Genomic DNA, 19,734 nt, shown 5'->3' with positions numbered 1-19,734 from the left:
CGAGTTCAAAACCAGCCTCAGCAATGGCAAGGCCCTAAGCAACTCAGGGAGACCCTGTGTCTAAATAAAATACAAAATAGGGCTGAGGATGTGGCTCAGTGGTCGAGTGTCCCTGAGTTCAATCCCCGTCACCCAAAAAATAAAATAAAAATAACAAATGGGAAGTAATCACAAAAGTTTTCAGACTGTGATTGATCTACGCTCTGACTGCACATTTTTATTTAGCCAAAACACCTGATCTGTGCCCCTCTGTTTTCCCTTTTTTTTTTTTTTGTACTGGGGTTTTAATCCAGGGGCACTTTACCACTGAGCCACATCCCCAGCCCTTTTTATTTTTTTATTTTGAGACAGGGTCTCACTAGATTGCCCAGACTGGCCTCAAACTTTTGATCCTCCTGCCTCAGCCTCCCAGGTCACTAGGATTACAGGTGTGCACCGCAGCACCCAGTGCCCCTCTGGTTTTCATGACAAATAGCAGGCTGTGTCGCCACAGCAAGGGGGTCACCCCCAATCTTTGTTGGAATAATTGCATTCTATTCAAGAAACCTTTCCTGAGCACCCCCTGCCCCAGGCCCAGGGCAAGCTGCAGAGGATAGAGAGCCGGAGATGGCTTGGCCTGTGCCCTGAAGACTGAGCCCAGCCACCTTCAAAGTTGGGATAGAGCAGAATCCCTGGAGGGGTGCTACCGATGAGCTTCCTCATCCTCATGCCCAGAGGTTCTTTTAGCAGGGACCTTTGCAAACACTGGCCTAGAGTTCCCGATAAATATGCTACAGAAGGTTCAGGGGACTCAGAGTCACAGATTTCAGCAACCTTGGGGCTCAAGGGAGGCTTCCTGGAGGAGGCGTCCCGCACCAGCTGACTTTTGGAGGATGAGTGATGTCAAGCTGGACGCGGGAAGGAGAGAAGGTCCTTGCGCTCCCGGGGCCTGACGGAGCTCAGGCACAGGCCACGAACCTGCAAGTGGTTCCAGTTCTGCAGAGGAGAGCGTGAGCTAGGAAGTGACGGAGGTGAAGGGGTGGGAGGCAGGGGCGGGACTCAGAGGTCCTGAGCGGCACACTGAGGAGGTGACACTATCCTGAAGTCTTAACAGCCAAGAGGGAAGCAGGGGGCCAGCACCTGGTCATACTTTGCCACCTGACATTGGCAACCGCCGCGCCGCGCTCTCCTCACCCCCACGGGGTCATTTCCCATGTTTTTTTCCTAAGTGAGGAAAACACGGCTCAGAAAAATTGGCCAACTCCGTAGCCAGATGCAGTGGTGATCACTTGTAATCCCAGCAACTCAGGAGGCTGAGGAAGGAGGATTGAAAGTTTGAGGCCAGCCTCAGCAACTTAGTGAGACCCTGTCTCAAAAAAAAAAAAGTCTGGGGATGGGGCACCTCAGGGTTCAATCCTCAATACTGGAAAAAAAAATTGAGTGCCCCAGCAGACCTGGGCTCGAGACACCCCTCCCCAGTGTCTGCCCACTCCCCAGCCAGTGGTTGTTGAACGCAGGCGCTGCTGACTCAGAGCCACGTGCAGGTCCTGGTACGTGCCCCTGTTGGACGTTGTCACCAGCTGGCCTTTGTTTTTCCATCGGGTCTTGAGCTCGGCCAAAAAAATCAATGATTTCCAACCTTCCTCTTTGAACTGAATGAAGGATTATCCAATTAAGGGGCAAAGCAATCAAAGGGCAAAGTATATCACCAGCCCCTGTTTAGGAGGAAATGATTGTGATAATAAAAGGACGATAACAGCGACAGGCGTATGTACTGGATGGTTACATATGCCACTGACCATAAGGCTCCCCTCATTTTGGCCTCCCCGACCCCTGGGAATCACACACTGTTGTTATGCTCCTTCGTTCAATGAAGAAACTCAGGAGGAACAAGCAATTTGCGCAAAGGCACAGAGAAAGTGGGGTTCTAGCCATCAGGAGAGGTAGACTTGGTTGCTGTAACGAACAAGGCCCAGATCCCAACAGCCGGCGTTGAAGACTCGGGTCTGGCCCATACCATGTGTCCACTGCAGGTTGGCTGTGACTGTCACCCACATTGGCTTGGTTCTGAGTTCCAGTTTGCCTGGAATGATGCTGGTCCCAGTTCAGAGCCAAAGGAGACACAGCCACCTCCGGCAGTTTTTGTTTTCTTTGGCACCGGGGATTGAACCCCAGGGGCACTTAATCACTGAGTCATATCCCCAGAGATTTTTAAAATATTTTATTTAGAGACAGGGTCTCGTGAAGTTGCTGAGGGCCTCACCAAGTTGCTGAGGCTGGCTTTGAACTCCCAATCCTCCTGCCTCAGCCTCCCAAGTCACTGGAATTATAGGCCCAGCAGGCTCCTGCAGTCTTAAAGGCTCCACCATTAGCAACCATTACTTTTGCCTGCATTTCAGCAGTTAGAATAGGTCACATGACCACCCAGGGCAGGGACGTGCAGTCGGCCAGCAGGTTCCATATCCTCAGATTCAACCAACCACGGATGAAAATTATTTTTAAATTCACCAGGCGCTGAGGCTGGGGTTGTAGCTCAGTAACAGAGCGCTTGCCTAACACAATATAAGGCACTGGGTTCCATCTTCAGCACCACACAAAAAATAAACAAAGGTATAGTGTCCATCTATAACTTAAAACATAAAAAATTCACCAGGCGCAATGGTACATGCCTGTAATCCCAACAACTTGGGAGGCTGAGGCAGGAGGATCGCAAGTTGAAGGCCAGCTTCCACAATATAGAGAGGCCCTGTCTTGAAAATAAAGTAAAAAAGGACTGAAAATGTAGCTCGGTGGTAAAGTCCTGCTGGGTTCAATCCCCAGTACCAAAAAAAAAAGAAGGGGGGGATTGGGTCTCGTGAAAATGCAGGGACATTTTCCCCTTGTCCTTACCCCCCAAACAGTAAGTCGAACACCTATTCCCATAGCCTTTGCATGATACTATAAGAAATCTAGAGATGGTTTAAAGTTTACAGTAGGATGTGTGTAGGTTCTAAGAAAATACCGCACCATTTCATATAAGGGACTTGAGCGACCGTGGATTGGGGCATCCGGGGGTCCTGAAACCCATCCCCCAGGACACTGGGTCGTGATTGGACAATCTTCCCACAGGGAGGGACCCTGGTGGCCCCGCCCACCACCGCAGTGGAGGTAGAAGTCACCCCTGTGTTTGCCAGTCAATCCTGACCTCAGGTTCCCCTCAGGCGTCTCTGCAGATGACTGCGGTTCCACGTCATCCCACTCCGCTGACGACATAAAGTTCAACTAAGGAGACTGGGGACACGGCTCAGAGGCAGAGCGCTTGCCTAGCCTGCACGAGGCTCTGGAGTGAATGAGTTCCCTTCCAACGCTGCCCCCAAAAGTCTCCACCCCGGGAAAGCAGCCCCCGTGTGCCCAGATGTGGGCCGCTGGTTCCCTTTACCCTGCACATGGTCACCAGGGCCACCCAGGCTGAGAGGCGATGGCTTCTGCGGCTCTGCAGGCAGTGCCGGGCTTTACCCCTGGGAGCTGGCAGAAAGCCACAGAGGTGGCAGCTCAGGGTGCGCAGCTGACTCCCCTTGCACAAGGGAGCCCAGGGAGGAAACGACTGCGGGCTTGGGCGCGTGGGTTTCCGCTCTGTGCCTAGTCACACTAAGCGCAGTCGACCCAATAGGCACAGCAGGAATGAGCTCAGGTTCCACTAAGCAACGGTGAGGGCCACCTTATTGTCACCATTGTACACCACAGGAGACAGAGGCGCAGGGCCAGGGGGCGTTAGACCCGGCACTCTGAGAGCACCAGCCCTCGGGCCACAAGCTTCCCAGGGGACCTCTTAATGGACCCCCGCAGCCCCTGGGAAGCAGCCGCTGTTAAATCCAAACACATCTCTAATGTGTGTGTGATAATAAAACCGCTGGGAATCAGATAAAGTGTGGGACGTGCTCAGCACAGTAGCTGGAGGGAGAAGCCCTCACTAAATATTAACCTTTTTTTTTTATCATTTATCATCACTGTCATTTGCTCTCACTCCGCATTGAGTCCTTGTCCAAACTCCAGCTTCAGTGCAGAGTTCCCACATCATGACGGCTCTGTCCCGCCCTCCGCCTCCCCTCTGGCTCCCGGCGGCCTCAGAGCACCCGAGGGCTGAATGTCCAACCAAGAGATGGGACATCGGGCACCCAGGCACTAACCAGGGCTGTTTGGGGGACACTCGTTCACTCCGGGGACTTTCCTTTTGCCAGATTGCGTAGGGTTTACATTTTGAGTCTCAGCGAGCCTAGTTACTGCTTCAAAGTCAAGCACTCCCTTGTGAAGTGGTTCTTCCACCCGTCCCAGAGGGAGGTGGAATCCGGTGTCAGCGTGGGGAGAGAGGAAGGGAGGCCGGAGACGGTGGAGTCTGGGGTGCTGTTTTGTACTCATCGAAGGTCCATCTGTTGGATGGTATTTTTTTGTGCTTCTCTTGCTATTATTATTATTTTTTTTGTCTTTTCATTATTCAAATTGCAAACCTATTAGGATGGATCTGTTGGGTAAGTGTGCACCCCATATATACGCTGAGATTCCCCAGTTGGGTTTTGCAAAGTTTTCAGCTTTTTAAAACCACCGATGGGCCCAGGGCGACGCTGGTTCTTACTCTGTATGGCTCTGACCTACCCGCCACTGGCCGCGGCTGGGGGGTTGGCACGGTGGGAGGTCCCGAGGGATCCTGGGCATCGGGGGCCCAGAAGCCCAACCTCTTCTCTCCCAGGATGGCTGAGGCATCCCGGAAGAAGAGAGAAACCCGGAGGAAATGGAAGCGTTACCTCCTGATAGGCCTGGCCACCGTCGGAGGAGGGACCCTGATCGGTAAGGCCCGCTGGAGAGGCGCCAGGGATGTGCTGGGCGCCGAGGGGGCGGCCCCAGTGTCTGCTGGGAAGCGGCCCCAGCGGTCATGCCCACCTTGGCCTCCCGGCTGCGTTCCTTGCAGGTGTGACCGGCGGTCTGGCTGCCCCCCTCGTTGCTGCTGGAGCTGCGACCATCATCGGCAGCGCTGGGGCGGCAGCGCTGGGCTCAGCAGCTGGCATCGCCGTCATGACCTCTCTGTTCGGTGCAGCGGGAGCTGGCCTGACGGGTGAGGTTCGCTGGGATGGCAGCTGGGAAGGATTTCTTCCCAGTGTGGCCCCAGGGATGGCTCCTGGGGAGGCAGGGGCAGCCTGGGTTTGTCATTCTGGGCCCGCCCCTGCCCACACCTGCAGCAGGCTTCAGAGGGAACTGGCCCAGGGTGAGAGGGAACTCGGCAAGGGCCCGGGTGAGGCCAGGTTTGACAAGCTGGTGTCCCCCCTCACTGAGACACACGGGCTCCCTCATGTTCAGAGAGGACACAGCCGCCCTTCCTGTACCTGCCTCACCTGTGTCGATGGCCCACAGTCACCCAGATCCCCACCCAGGTCCCCAAGTGAGCATCACTCCCCGCTGACAGTCACTCTCACCAAGAGTACCTGAACAGGTGGACGACAAAACCAGGACCGGGCAGGAGCAGGGTAAACCCGCGGTGCCCGCCGTCTGAGCACAGACAGCCCCTCTGACCAACAGCCCCAGGTCCCACTCACCTCCATTTGCTCTTCAGGATACAAGATGAAGAAGCGGGTGGGAGCCATTGAGGAGTTCACGTTCCTGCCCCTGACGGAGGGCAGGCAGCTGCACATCACCATCGCCATCACTGGGTGGCTCGCGTCCGGCAAATACCGTAAGGACCGGGACTGGAGGAGGACTCGGAGGGGGGCGGGTGGTGGTGGAGCTGGGCCTGCAGCTGCCGGCCAGACCTGGGCTAGGTTCTTACCTGCGTGTGTCTCTAGGGGTGGGTAAGGAGAGCTCCATTTTTGCAGAGGAGGAAACTGAGGCCCAGAGAGGTGACGTAACTTTGTCCCACATCCTTCCACCCACCCATCCATCATCCATCATCCACCCATCACCCGACCATCATCCATCCAGCAGCATTTCAGAGTATCCACCCACCCACTGAGCGATCACTCACCCACCTCTAACCATCCACCATCCGTCTATTCACCCGCCAGAAGTATTTATAAAGTATCGAAATGACCACGTACCAGGAGCAAAGCCAGGCCCTAGGAACTCAGTGGTGGGTGGCCAGTCACGGCCTCTGTTCCTGCAGAACACATAAGACCAAGTGATTATAGGGAAACTTTATGGGTGGTACAATAGGGGAAGTATGGGGTGCTTTGGGGATAGGTCCTTGGAAGAAGTGACATTGAAGCTAAGAGCTGGCTGGAGTTAGCTGGGCCCAGCAGGCAGGAGTGTGCTGGGGCCACACCACGAAGGAACTTGAATTTGTCCTTGAGCAAGGAGAAGGTGGTCAAGGGTTTCAGTCACCTGGGGAGAGGTCAGTATGACTTGGCCATTGACTTCAAGCAAGTTATTTGACTTCCTCTGATTTCACTTGTCAAAGGAAGCAAATTCCTGCCTTTTAGGGTTGCTACGAAGATGAGGCTGAGCTAGATAACGCGCGGCTGGTTTCTAGGGGGCATCCCACAGACATCTGCATCTGGGTGTGCGTGCCTTGGGCAATCGACCAGGGTGGCTTGGAGGACTTGCCAGCCTCCGTCCACTGGCTGCCTGGCTCCCCTTTGCAGTTGTCCAGCTGGAGGCTCGGCAGCGAGTCCTCTGTTAGAGAGAGGACAGGGGAGCCCGGGACTCCCAGCCACAGCCACACCTACACGCACACCCAGGCATGCGTGCTGAGATCCCAGTGGGGACAGCCACAGCTCTCCTAGACAACATGGAAGAAAGCAAGTGAGGTGTCATTTAGAGGTGTTGGAGGCCCCGGCTTATGACCTGTGACCTCTAGACCCACCCCCCCCCAGAGGGTCTCCACATTGCCTGGGCACTGGGCTCCTGCCTGCCCTGAGTCAGGCATTGCACCTGCAGAGTGGGACCAGGATGTGTGTGACGTCATGTCGTCCCACTCTGCTCAGGGAGAAAGAGGCTGTTCCTGTCTTGACTTGTGGGAAGAGGAAGCCTAGAGGGGGTAGGTGGCAGGGGCAGCGCTGGAACCCAGTTCTCCCGACCGCTGTTCAGGGTCTCCGTTCTCCTGTTTTTCACTCTCCGGCAGGAGGGAGGGAACACGAACAAGTGTCTAAGTAAAAGAGTTTACAACTCTGACCAGGATGGAAAGCAAATCTGGGTTTTATTTTACTGACCTGACCCCAGGCCAAAGGTCAAGTTCACTTTTGGGGAAGAAAAGCATCTTCGTTGTCCTCTTCTAGTTGTTCGAGTGCAGTGTGGGACACAGAGAGGCGACTGTACAAAATATGACCAAGTTAGACAAAGTGCAGGGAGGAGAAAATAAACAGCTTCTCTGTCTTCTGGAAGCCTTAGTGCTGTCTCAGACCTGCTTGGACTCGGGATGAGAATAATTGGGCTTCCCTCTGCTCACGTCTTTAGTAATCATAATCGCGTATCATAACAATAATAGCTTTGTAGCTGACCACCAGCCACAAACCAGGCACTGACCACCTTATCCAAGCCCCGGAGGCGAGCATCACCACAGCCCCATTTTATAGTTGAGGAAACTCATAAAAGCCACCAGGGCCACCCAGCTAGTCAGGAAGGGGCAAGATTCCCCACTTCATGACACTCCTCAGCCCATATTCTTGGCCACAGGGCGTCACAAGGCAGGACTGCACTTCACAGTTTATATAACACAGCCCACGCAGCCTCTCCTGTGATCCAGTGGACATCGGCGTGAGTCAGACGATGATCCCATCCTTATAGATGTAGAAATGGGGCTGGGGTTCAGTGGTAGAGCACTCGCCTAGCACGTGCGAAGCCCTGGGTTCGATCCTCAGCAGCACATTAAAATAAATAGAGTAAAGGTATTGTGTCGAACTACAACTAGAAAACATATTTAGGAAAAAAAAAAGAAACCAGGTTCCAAAGGGCATCGCACCTCACTGTGAGTCACAAGGGCAGACAGCCGTGGTGCTGAGGCAGAGCCCAGGCCAGCAGCAAGGCCCGGCTCTCCTGGCTGCACCTGCCACCTGTCACTGCCTGTCACTGTATCCTTAACTAGAGGCCATCGATCCCTGAGGTGGTGCAGAGCTGAGGCAGGGCCCTGCAGATGGGAGATGTCCCAGTGTAGCAGCCTGCGAGGGACAGCGGGGCCTCCAGGCCAGGCAAGCAGAGGTTCACGTCCAGCCTGAAGGTCTGTGACCAGGCCCCGTCTGCCTTCATCCTTCCTGTTTCCTGTCAGGATGACTTGGCTTAGAGAGCGCAGCGTGAGCCAGATGGCAGGAGAGGCCGCTCCAACTGTAGGATGGGAAAATGAGCTGTGACTTGAGCCGGTCATGAGCACCGTCCAGGGAAGGTGGCGGGAGCAGGGAAGGGGCCAGGAAGGCTGCCCGGTGGCGACTGGGCTCTGCAGGGCCAGGGAGAGCGAGCTAGGGGGGCCCACGTCAGACCCTGGAGCTGAAGGCGGGTTTGAGGTGGGGTTGGGAGGAGTCCCCTGGGCCACAGGGGGAGCAGATCAGGTGCCCCTCTGTGGCGGGGCAGGAGGAAGGGAGGCCAGCAGCCCTGGTCGTGCCCCTGCTTGACACAGGCCACCAGGGCCCCGCGCCTCCTCGCCCACCCACGATTGTCTTCCATTTCTATTTCTCAGGTAAGGAAATCCAGGCCCAGAAAAATGGGACTCCCCAGCCAAGCTGGGCCAAGCCCCTCTTCCCCAGTCTCCAGCTACTTGTTGGTTGAACCAGATGCCGCAGACACACAGACACCTGCTGGTCCCACTCTTGGTGGCTCAGTGCTGGAACTAATTCCCCAGGGTGGGATCCAATGACGCTTGACATAGACAGCAGACACTTCCTCCTCACAACCACCCTGTGAAGGGACATAACTAATATCTATCCCCTCACTTCACAGTGCGCAAAGTGAGGCTCAAGGTCAGAGAGTGATATTCCCAAGGTCACCTACCCACTAGTGTGTGCAGGAGTTGAACGCGCTCCTGGGGCTGCCTCACAGGGCGGCTCAGTGCCTCTCTGCTCCGCTAACGGTGGCCACGATGGGCCTCCTGTCTGCGCCCCCGGGGTGAGCAGTCCCTGGTCGCTGCCCGTCTGGTTTAGTGGATCCTGTGGATCATCCACTACTGCGACAGGAGAGTCGCCACCGACCTGTGTTGTCCCCAGGTACCTTCAGCGCCCCCTGGTCGGCCCTGGCTCGAAGCCAGGAGCAGTACTGCTTGGCCTGGGAGGCCAAGTACCTGATGGAGCTGGGCAACGCCCTGGAGACCATCCTCAGTGGTCTTGCCAACATGGTGGCCCAGGAGGCCCTCAAGTACACTGTGCTGTCTGGTAAGTTCCCCGCCCCCCAGCCATGGCCGCCCCCAGGTGCTGCATTCCTGTATGTGAGGAGCTCATGGTCTTTATGGGAAGAGACAGGAGAGCAGCCACCACAGAATGTGCCTGTCCAGTGAAGACGCGTTGACCACCGCGTGGCGAGCCCCCCAGAACTCCACGGCCCCAAATAGCAGTCACTTATTATAGCTCCGGAGCAGTGAGGCTGGGTACGCTCCTCTCAGCTGGGCCTGCTCCTGTGTCAACTTGGCTGTGCCCCAGGTGTCTCCTCGTCCTAGCCCATACCCGTGCCATCAGGGGATGTGCAAGAAAGGCCACCCCCGCCGGGTGCGGTGGCTCATGCCTGTCATCCCAGCAGCTCAGGAGACTGAGACAGGAGGATTGGGAGTTCAAAGCCAGCCTCAGCAACTTAGCGAGGCCCTAAGCAACTCAGGGAGACCCTGTCTCTCAATAAAATACAAAAAAAAAAAGGGTTGGGGATGCAGCTCAGTGGTTAAGTGCCCCTGGGTTCAGTCCCCGGTACCAAATAAATAAATAAGTAAAAGACTGCCCCACTCTGGAGTCCAGTTCGAGCCGCACACCCACTAACATCTCTTTGGCCAGAGCAATGGCTGCCCCTGGTGGAGAGGGAGGGGTCTTGCAGAGGGGTGGGGCGCTGTAGAGAGGCCAACAGGAGGATTCAGGGTGCAGTGACAGATTGAGGCCACCTTTGGAGTCTCACACATGAGATGTGCTCGGGCAGCAGAGTCCATGTGTCAGAAATGCTTAAGGTTGGAATTTCTCCTTTGCTCCTTAGCGTTTGGCAGCGCTGGGGAAACCTGTAGGTTTCAGCTGAGCCCTGCGGGCGGTCCCTCCAGCACCCAGGGCCAATCGCTTCTCTAGAAAGACTCCCCAGCTTCATCACTGCTATCCTCCCCACCCCCAGGCATCGTGGCCGCCTTGACCTGGCCGGCCTCACTCCTCAGCGTCGCCAACGTCATCGACAACCCCTGGGGGGTGTGTCTCCACCGATCGGCCGAGGTTGGCAAGCACCTGGCCCACATCCTGCTCTCCCGGCAGCAGGTAACCTGGCAGGGGCTGTGGGTGGGGGCAAAATGGAAGGGAGGGTGGGGGTGGCTTGTATACAGATGTCAGCTCTGGCAACAAGTCTACTTAGGGCTTTGGGGGCATAGGTGGTCTTTGTTGACCCTCCAGCTCAAGTCTTAAAAGTGTCCTAGTATGGAGCAGTAAGAATCGTGGACCGTGCGTCTCTTAGAGGTAATCAGGTGAGGACTGAATACAGGGGCGTCTGCAGCCAGGAGCAGGGACACACACACACACACACACACACACACGCAGAAGCAAAATGAGGCCCTCTGTATCAGCTGTAATTAGGGAGTTTAGCAGTATGGTTGGGCTCGTTGGGTGATATTTCATTGAAAACCTCTGACTCGATTTGCAGTGAAGTTGATCAAGTCCACAAGCCCACGTGTACACTTCTGCTGGCCGCCAGTGAAACTCACATGTCCAGTGGCCGTGGGCTTCTTCCTAGAATTATCAAGTGATGGTCAGAGGAAATCTCTACTGGTCTAAATACCCTGGGAAACGGTTAGGAAGAGAAATCATCACAGTATATTTAAAATTTGAATCAACTCGGGAGGCTGAGGCAGGAGGATCGTGAGTTCAAAGCCAGACTCAGCAAAAGTGAGGCCCTAAGCCACTCAGTGAGACCCTGTCTCTAAATGAAATATAAAATGGGGTTGGGGGGGCTGGGGATGGGGCTCAGGGGCCGAGTGCCCCTGAGTTGGATCCCCAGTCCACCCTCCACTCCCGCCGAATTTGAATCCAGTAAAGATGTGTTTACCAGGGAAGTTAAACTGTCCCCTTTGAAATAAGATGGAGTAAACGGACACAAACATTTGAGAAACAGCACAGGGGTGGCCATATTGTTGGGATTTGCTTTGGCTGCAAGTGGGTGAAAACCCATACCAGTGGCTTAAATGAGGTAGTAGTTTATTTTTCCTAGAAAAACCAGGAGTGACCCTGAGATTCTCAGGTGGTGTGCCAGGGAGCAGAGCCCGGGTTCCTTCCACCCCCTCTGGGTTGGCTCGTCTCTGCTGTAGCTGACCTGGACCTCCTGGTCCACGATGGCCACATCAGAGCTCCCGCCAGCCGGAGAAAGGAGGAGCTAGAGGAGGAGCACGGGCCTTCCAGCATGCAGCTGAGGCCTCGCCAGCCAGAGCCCAGCCACAGGACCACACCAAGCTGCCACCGAGGCCGGGAAATGGTCTTTATTCTGAGTGACAATGAAGCCAGCTGAAACTCAGTTACTGTGGACGCAGGGGAGGGGGAGTTGGAGGGATGCCTAGCGGTTCCTGTCGCTGTGCTTACGTTGCCTGAGAAACTGAGAGCTCCTTCCAATCCCTGAGGCTTTGTGCAAAAACAAACAAACAAACAAAACACCAAAAGTCCTTTGGCAGCTTTGACTGCAATGCAAAGACCAAAGCAGCATCGGCTACAGGAGAGGGAAGTTTACTCTCTGCCACGTGACAGTCACGTCTCAGTGGCCAAAGCAGGATGTGTTCATTTCCTATTAATACGACAGATCCCCCCAAACTGACTGGCTTCACCCAAATGAAGTCCCTTCTGCAAATTTATTATCTCACAGCTCTGGAGAGCAAAGGCCAATGTATCCACAGAGCTGCATCCCAGGGGTGCCCGGGTGGCACCCACCTGGGCCTCTGTTGGCTAGTGGCACCTCCCCCACCCTCAAACCCAGCAGTGCGTGTGGCACCTTAGAGCTCCTCTCTCTTCTCCTGCTTCCGTGGTCTCATTGCCTCTGTCCAAGTGACACATTCTGCCTCCCTCTATGAGGACTCCCGCGATGACCTCGGCCACCCAGACCATCGAGGATCACCTCCCCGTCTCGGTCAGGATCCTTAAGCTGATCACAGCGGCAGAGTCCCTCTTCCACTGAAGGGGGTGTCCCCAGGTTGCAGGGATGGGGATGTGTCTCCCGCGTGGTGACTTCACAGTGTAGGGACCCCGGGCTCCTTGGGTCTCCTGGCCGCTCTCCCGGAGCACCCGGCTCCTCTCTGTGGTCTGGGAAGGATCTCCCAGCCTCGCACCCCCTTCCAGACCTCACAGAAAAAAAAAGCAAAGCAGAAGTCAGAGCTGCCCCTCATCTCTAGTTCCTAGGCCGCCCCAGCTACACGGGAGGCAGGGAAACCTGGTCTCTGGCTGGGTGGCTGTGGCCCAGGAAAACTCTGCTCCAGGACCAAAGAACAGAGGGGAGAAGGGATATTGAGAGATGAAGCAGTTTTTGCTACAAAGCTCCTGCAGGTTTCAAATACTATTTAATGGAGATTTTTCCGTGGTGGTGAATCGACCAGGGCATAGAGCAGGTGCTGGGAGGACAAGGAATAGTGGGGAAGCTAGGGCGGGCCTCTGGGGCTCACCTGCCCCCTCCCTGTGAATGTACCCAAGTTCCCCAGACAGATTTCTTTTTCTTTAGAGACTTTCCAAAATGACTTACCTTTCCTACAGGTGTGTGAGCCCCAAGAATCCTCTTTGATCTGACTTGCTTCCTAATCCTGTCATTTAAAGCCAGAGCTTTGTGTCCCATCTTCCTATCTAGCAATGAAGCAGCCGTCTCTCCTGCGTCCCTCTTTGCTTTTTACCCATCACGCCTGGGGTGCCTTCTGCCTGTCCTCCCCAGCCCCAGAGGGTCTCACTGCACCATTGCCACAGGCAGATGAGTCCGAGGGAAGGAGCCCTGGCCATTGACCAGTCGTGCCTCCCGAGGAAGAAGAGACGGTGGCTGATAATGGCTTGAGATGACAGGGAATGAATCCCGCCAGAGGCTGCCCACCAGCAGGGACACTCTTGCCTAAATGAGGGGCAACTCTCACAGCTCGGGGACCCTGAATGGCACAGGAGTGACTCATTCAAGGAGAAGCCGACGCTAAGGCTGCCCTGGCGCTGTGCTAGAACTGGCTGCACCAGACACCTGTGCCCTTCCTTTCTCCCCAGGGCCAGCGACCTGTCACCTTGATTGGCTTCAGCCTGGGAGCCAGAGTTATCTACTTCTGTCTGCAAGAGATGGCTCGGGAGAGAGGTGAGTCTGGCTCATCGTCACACACAGAGACCCTTCCCAGGTTGGTCACCCAGGCCAGACAGGTTCTGAGCCCCAGGGTCACCAGCTTTGAAAACGTGTTCCTAGTTCTCAGGAATACTAGTTAATAGTTTAAAAATAGGGGGAAGTAGTTAGGCCATTTGTCGAATGATTCATTCTTTCTGCACATAAACTGGAGGGGGTGGGTGGGGGTCAGCCCTGTGGTGACATGGATCCTTCTGTTCGGAAGCTCGTTGGCAGAACGCGTTCCTTCCGTGGGCGCTAGAGGAGGATCCCTCCCGGTCTCTTCTGGCCTCTGGCCACCAGTATCTCGTGGTGTTCCTCACCCAGGTCTCTGCCTCTGTCTTTCCATGGCGACTCCTTCCCTCTCTCTCTTATAAGGACAGTGTCATTGGCTTGAGGGCCACTAGACTCCAGGACGACCTCATCTCAAGACTTCTTAGTTACACCTGCAAAGACCCTTCTTCCAGAAAAGGGCTCGTTCACACGTTGTGGGTGGACGAACCTCCCCCACCATCCACCCACACAGACCCTGTGGAGGGGTCCTCGCTTGCCCCCTGTCCTCCCTGAGGGCCCTGCAGCTGGCCTCAGGTGGCTGACGGCTCCAGGACCGAATACTGGCTTTGGTCACATCTGTCAGCAGAGGCTGCGGGAGGCCGGTGGCTGGGAAGTGAGCCCCAGAGCTCGGAGCACTTGTGGCCCACCGCCCCCGGGGTGTGGGCTGTCCTTCCTCCTGGTGGCACTCGCAGCAGCAGGACTCTTCAGATGAGCAAAAGAACTGAGATGGGACAGAGGAGCAAGAGGGGATGGGGAGACAGGGCCCAGGCCCACCCAGGCCTTCACGGGGCGCCTCTCTGGCCTCCGTTTCCCTTCTTGTAGACTCAGTGATCCCCCCCCCCCCCGCCAAGGGTTTTTCTGAGAAGCAAGTGAGGTGCCCCAATCCTCCAGCCTCTGGTTGACCAGAGTGTCATGACGTCATTGCAGAGCTTCAGCCTGCCAAAGTCACAGCCATCCCCGTCCTTGTCACCCTGAGTGGCAGTACAATTGCTGCCTGACTTCCCTCAAGCAGGGGCAGGGGCCGGGAGGCCTGCGGTTGGCTGGACTGAAGAAGCCTCATCCAGGTGTCGCCTCCTTGTTTTCACTCCAGGGGGCGGGCAGCGGCCTGGAGCTCGGGGGCACGGCTCAGGGGCATGGCTCATCTCGCTGTTTAAGTTTGACAAAACGTGCCCCCAGTGCTAAGGGGACTGGACAGCTGCTCTTTTCCTGGCTACAAGGCAGGGGGGACATGCCGTGCTCGGCGTTGACAGTAGAAGGGCCACACTGCTGGGTCTGTGCTCTGCCCTGGTCCCTTCAGCCGCCCTGCTCCCCTCCCCCACCCCCTCCAAGCTTTCCGCAGCCCCCCCCCTTCCCTGGTTTTCTTCCTGGGAAAACAACCGGCACCACTGTCCTACTCCCAGGAGCTCTGGGTAGCCTGGGACCAGCATGCAGCAGGCCTGGGGAGCCAGCCTGGGCCGTGCTCACCAGGAAGCTCCAGGCTGGGGTCAGAGGTCAGCAATAACCGGCAAGGAAGCAGGGTGAACGTGGGTAAAGGTAGAGGACATTGGGCCTTCCCTTTCCGTAGACATCCCTCCCTGTCCCAGGCATCACCAGGGGGTACAGCATGTCAATAAGCCATCTTCTACCTTCCTCCCCACTCCACCTACTACAAGGAAACCATTGGGACACTGGCCTGCTGGGAGGAACCCGCCACAGACCCACAGTGTCTCCCCATTCCCAGCTCTTTACCTCTTCCGTAAATGGCTTTCTCGAAGTGACAACCTCACCATTGACCCCGACTGCACAGTGCCATTTTACATTCTACTACTCTGTGCAGATGAGGACTGCAATGTCAGAATCTCTCAGGGGAAATGGGGGGCAGGACTTCTCAACAGGAGAACACAGAATCCTCTATGCCATAAAGACGTGTGGTTTTGTAAAGAGGCAGGGTGGGTGTCTCAGTCAGTTCTTGCTGTAGTGATGCTGTGTAACAAAGAACACCATAACTCAGAAGGGTGCAGATCACACTTAGGATCTACCCGTGGGCTGTGTGCGGTTGATCTGAGATGGCCTCTGTAAGGCTGGCAGGCTTGGCTCCAGGCTCAGTTCTGGGAGGTTAAAGGGAGCAGCTACCCAGGGAGTGCTCTGTTCATGGCAGAAGTGTGCCAGAGCCAAGCAAACCAGGTGTGCAAACTTAAGACCTCTGCTTGTATCACATTCACTAACATCCTGTCTCTTCTGGATTGCTGTAAAGCCACCTCTCCAACCCAGTGGCTTAAACCAGCCGTGCCTGGGACCCTCGCGATTTCCTGGGGAGTCAAGCACTTCCCTTTTCTCCATCAGCCTCACCCCTGTGGTGGCCGTCAGGGCTGGAACCCCTTGTGTGTCTGGCCATCTTTGCTTGCTCCTCCCTGCCCTCTAAATCCACTCCTCCCAGGGAGGCCTTGAAAAGCTGCCATCCACTGACCTGTTGTCAGTTTGCTCCCTTCCTGGTCACCTGTCTCCAACCCATCCACAAACCACCTGCCCAATTCATTATTTGGAAAGACAGGGGTGTTGGGAACAGAGACGGGGGTCTTGGGAACTGAGACGAGGGTCTTGGAAACAGAGACGGGGGTCTTGGGAACAGAGATGTTCTTCACTGAGAGGAAGCCGTGCAGCTCCACCTCCAGCTGCATCAATCACGGGCTGCCTCCAGATGCCACTGGAAGCCAGGCCCCGTTCCCCTGCGGAGCAAGTTGAATGAATGACATTGGCCACTTGGCCACGGTCAGTGGAAGTGAAGCTGCCCTTCAGCTGCCTCCAGAGTGTCTGGAAGCTTGCGAGAGGGAAGAGGGAGGCAGGTGGCCTCGTGGTGACAAGGTGGGGTAGCATGACACTGGGATGGTGGGCTCCCAGAGCATCTTTCCCCTGGCATCTTTGAACTGCCCCCACCCCTAGCTCTTCCCTGCCCACCATGAAGAATTTGGGCTTCTGAATTAGATAGACTGGGATTTTTCTCCCAGTTTTATCTTTGACCAGCTGTGGGACCCTGGGTGGTGAGTCCGTGGGGAACTGAGGGGTCCTAGATCCCCAGAGCCAAGCCTGTGGGCACGGCCTCCCCGGCAGTCCCCTGGGGGCTGGCACCAAGGAGGCTGCTGGGGACTAGAGCAGAACCTTTCTCACTGAACTGCTTGAACCCACCCAGAAGCAGAGTGAATAGGAACATGGACACACACCTACTCACACTCACAAACATACACTCGCACACTCGGGCCTGGCCCTGTGCCGGGCAGTGGCAGGACAGTAGCAAGATGCAGGTGTCTGTGGTCATCAGATGATGGGACTCATAGCTCCTCCCCACCTAGAAGCCACCGGCATTGCTGCTGCCAGTGTGCAGGCCCTGGAGTTGGGAATCTGGTTTTAATTCCAAACTAGGATGGTCCTTGACCTCCTGAATACTAGCTGACTTGTTTGAGGCACAGAACCTAACCGTGTCTACGGTTAGGTTCTGAGGTTGGGAAAGGGCTACACTGTCTGTGATGGTGTTAGCGTTCGTCACTGTGACAAAACACCTGAGATAATCAACGTCTAGGAGAAAGGGTTTATCTTGGCTCACAGAGTGGGACGTGCCAGCCCACAGCCGGTTGGCCTGTTGTTTTGGGGTCTGTGGCGAGACAGCACATCATGGTGGGAGTGTGTAGCCAGAACAAAGAGAAAGAGGAAGAGGCCCAGGTCCCAGATCTCCTCCAAGGCCACACCCCCACCCAATAACCTAACTTCCTCCAACTAGGTCCCGCCTTTTAAAGGTTCCACCACCTCCCAATAGCTCCAGAGGCTAGAGACCAAGCCTCCAACACTTGGGCCTTTGGGAGACACTGATCCCAATCAGGGCAGCGAGAGTGGAAATGTGGGCACATGATAGCACGTACTGTGCATTCCTATTATGTTAGGAACCGTCCAAAGCCTCATAAACGGGGGCTGGCACCTGGGCAGACCCTGTTGAAAAACACTCGGCCTCCCACAAAGTCAGGACCTGCAGTTCCTGTTCCTTCCTGTCGCCACCCCCGCCTGTTCCCTCCTCAGCCACCCTCTCCCGGAGCCCAGCCTGTGTTGCTGGTGGGGGCCTCTTCAAGGCTCCAGCTGCCCGTGAACTTGAGTGGCTGCTGCATCCTTGGCTCAGGGCTGCCGTCCCACATCTGAGTCACTCCAGCTCTCTGTCTGGTCTCAGGCAGCCCTGATGATTCAACACCCAATTAATCTGCACTCGGAGGAGACCCTCTCCTAATTGCAAGAAAGCTGTCATTATCTGAGTTAGGGGGTGTGAAGGGGGAATTACTCTAATACATTTGAATCCACTAATTGTTTCCTGGAGCCCCTTGAGAGCCAATAACAGTAAATGTAACAGTAAATCCCAGAATCGCACAGAGCCTGCAACACTTCAGCCAGCCTGGCTCTCCCCCCTTCCTCTTAACAAAAAAACCTGCCTATCCCTTTTGGGGGATGCCACAGGCCTTCAGGGTGCTGCCCTCAGACTCTGTCACCGGTAACAGGGCTCCTCACAGCCAGTCCTGCTCTTCCCTTAGGCTCAGCGTCATCAGCTTCTTTTCAACTATGTGTCAGCTGCAAGCCACTTGAGGGCAAGGAGCTATCTGACCTCTGTACCTCCTGTACCTGAAATAAAGCCAACAGAGAGTGCATGCTCTATGAGTGAACCAACTCATAAACTCTGCCACTACAGTCTTGAAAGTGAACAGTGTGAACAGTGTTGTCAGGGTAGGCTAAGTTATGCTGCAGTGACAAGCATCCCCCAACTCCTAGAGTTTTCACATAACACACTTGTGCTGCCTGTCTATTGTGAGTAAGCAGGGAGCATGGAGCACAGTCACTCAGATTGCCAGAACAAGGAGGGGGCATCACCTTAATATGAGCCTTATCAGGCATGGGTCAAAGAATGTGAGTTATGTGCTGGCTCTTAAAAACTCCACACGCATGTCAGTAATCCCTGCTACACAAGAAGGTGAAGCAGGCTTGCAAGTTTGAGGGTAGCCTGGGAAATTCAGCAAGACCCTGTCTCAAAATAAAATTAAAAAGGCCTGGGATACAGCTTAGTGGTAGAGCCCTCCTGGGTTCAATCCCCAGTCCAAAAAAAAAAACAAAACAACTTTTACATATGTCACTTTCATTGACCAAAGCAAGGAACGTGGATGTTCATTCCTAACATCAGTAAGAGGCCAGTGTGTTCCTCCCGTGTGCTCAGAAGTCAGAGGTAGAGCCCTCTGGTGATCAGCACTGGTGATAACTTCAAGGGTCCTATGTCCGTGGGGCCTCAGAATACACTGGTTCCACAAAAGTACACTAAGCAGAGATTCCATTTCCTGAGTGTGCTAAAAATTCATACTTAGAGCCGCCAGGAGCCCTTGGTGGGTTCTGGCCTGCACCATAAATTCTCAGCTAAGAAGTCAACATTGTCACTGAGCCCCAGTTTCTTTATCTGCAAAATGGGAGTTTTCTTTTCCTCCTCTTCGTGACTGACAAGTGCAGCCCTTCCACCTTGGAGGGTGGCAGGCCACTCAGGGGAAGGCCAAGTGTCCATAAGAGCCCCAGGGACTGATGATCCAGGGAGCCAGGAACTCCCAGGGGGCCTCCATGTTGACAGGCAGGAGTGGGACTCAACACGCCACCCACAAAGACACAGAGCCCAGGCCAAAGCCAGGCTCTGAAGCCACTCTGACAAGGAACAGGGTCAGGCAGATCCAGCCAAAGCTCAGGGGACCTCTGACAGCATCAGTTCCCAGAGACTCAGGGAGGTGGTCTGGTGACATGTGGCGGTCACTGTTAGAGGTATGGGAATAGTGACAGCAGAGGCAGGAGTGGCTCCGCCTGCAAAGACCCAGCCCCTCAGGCAGGGAGCCCTGCCCACCCCTCATTTTTCAGAGGAAAAGAGTGAGATTTAGAGAAAGTGAGTCATTGCTTAGGATTTTGAGTTTTCCCAGCCCCCAGGCTCTGCTTTTGTCCTGTGATTTTATTTCAGCCCCACCCCATTGGGTGTTGTCACTCAAAGCAGCCTCCACACCAGACCTCGCAGACTGGAAGTTCCCACCAACTACCCCCATCAGCTCGGGCTTAGTAAGCGCCCGCGGCGCCCTGTGCTGGGCTCGGCCTCTCGGAGCTCACAGTCTGTGGGAACGAGCTGCCCTCCCGAGAACAGAGTCCGGGTCTTGCAGAGTGGGTGTGGGGGTTAGCGATGACAACCTGGCCATCGCCCAGCAGAGCAACAGGCCCCTAGGTGGCACTTGGGAAAGG

General features: G+C 55.3%; 1 protein-coding gene across 5 annotated transcripts in view; it reads left to right on the top strand.

Moving 5' to 3' along the window:
* Tmco4 (transmembrane and coiled-coil domains 4) overlaps positions 1-19,734 on the top strand; it is a 75,467-nt gene that overhangs the window by 36,793 nt on the left and 18,940 nt on the right. For all 5 annotated transcript variants that reach the window (XM_078025458.1, XM_040288012.2, XM_005317534.5 and 2 more), the window contains 6 exons: positions 4,703-4,800; positions 4,922-5,065; positions 5,561-5,680; positions 9,132-9,296; positions 10,225-10,361; positions 13,311-13,395. In XM_078025458.1, the coding sequence (XP_077881584.1) occupies positions 4,703-4,800; positions 4,922-5,065; positions 5,561-5,680; positions 9,132-9,296; positions 10,225-10,361; positions 13,311-13,395 (749 nt within the window). The remainder of the gene's footprint in view (positions 1-4,702; positions 4,801-4,921; positions 5,066-5,560; positions 5,681-9,131; positions 9,297-10,224; positions 10,362-13,310; positions 13,396-19,734) is intronic.

This window comes from Ictidomys tridecemlineatus, chromosome 11 (assembly GCF_052094955.1).
Source record: "Ictidomys tridecemlineatus isolate mIctTri1 chromosome 11, mIctTri1.hap1, whole genome shotgun sequence".
NCBI classification, from domain to species: Eukaryota; Metazoa; Chordata; class Mammalia; order Rodentia; family Sciuridae; genus Ictidomys; species Ictidomys tridecemlineatus.
This window is presented reverse-complemented; position numbering and strand designations above follow the sequence as displayed.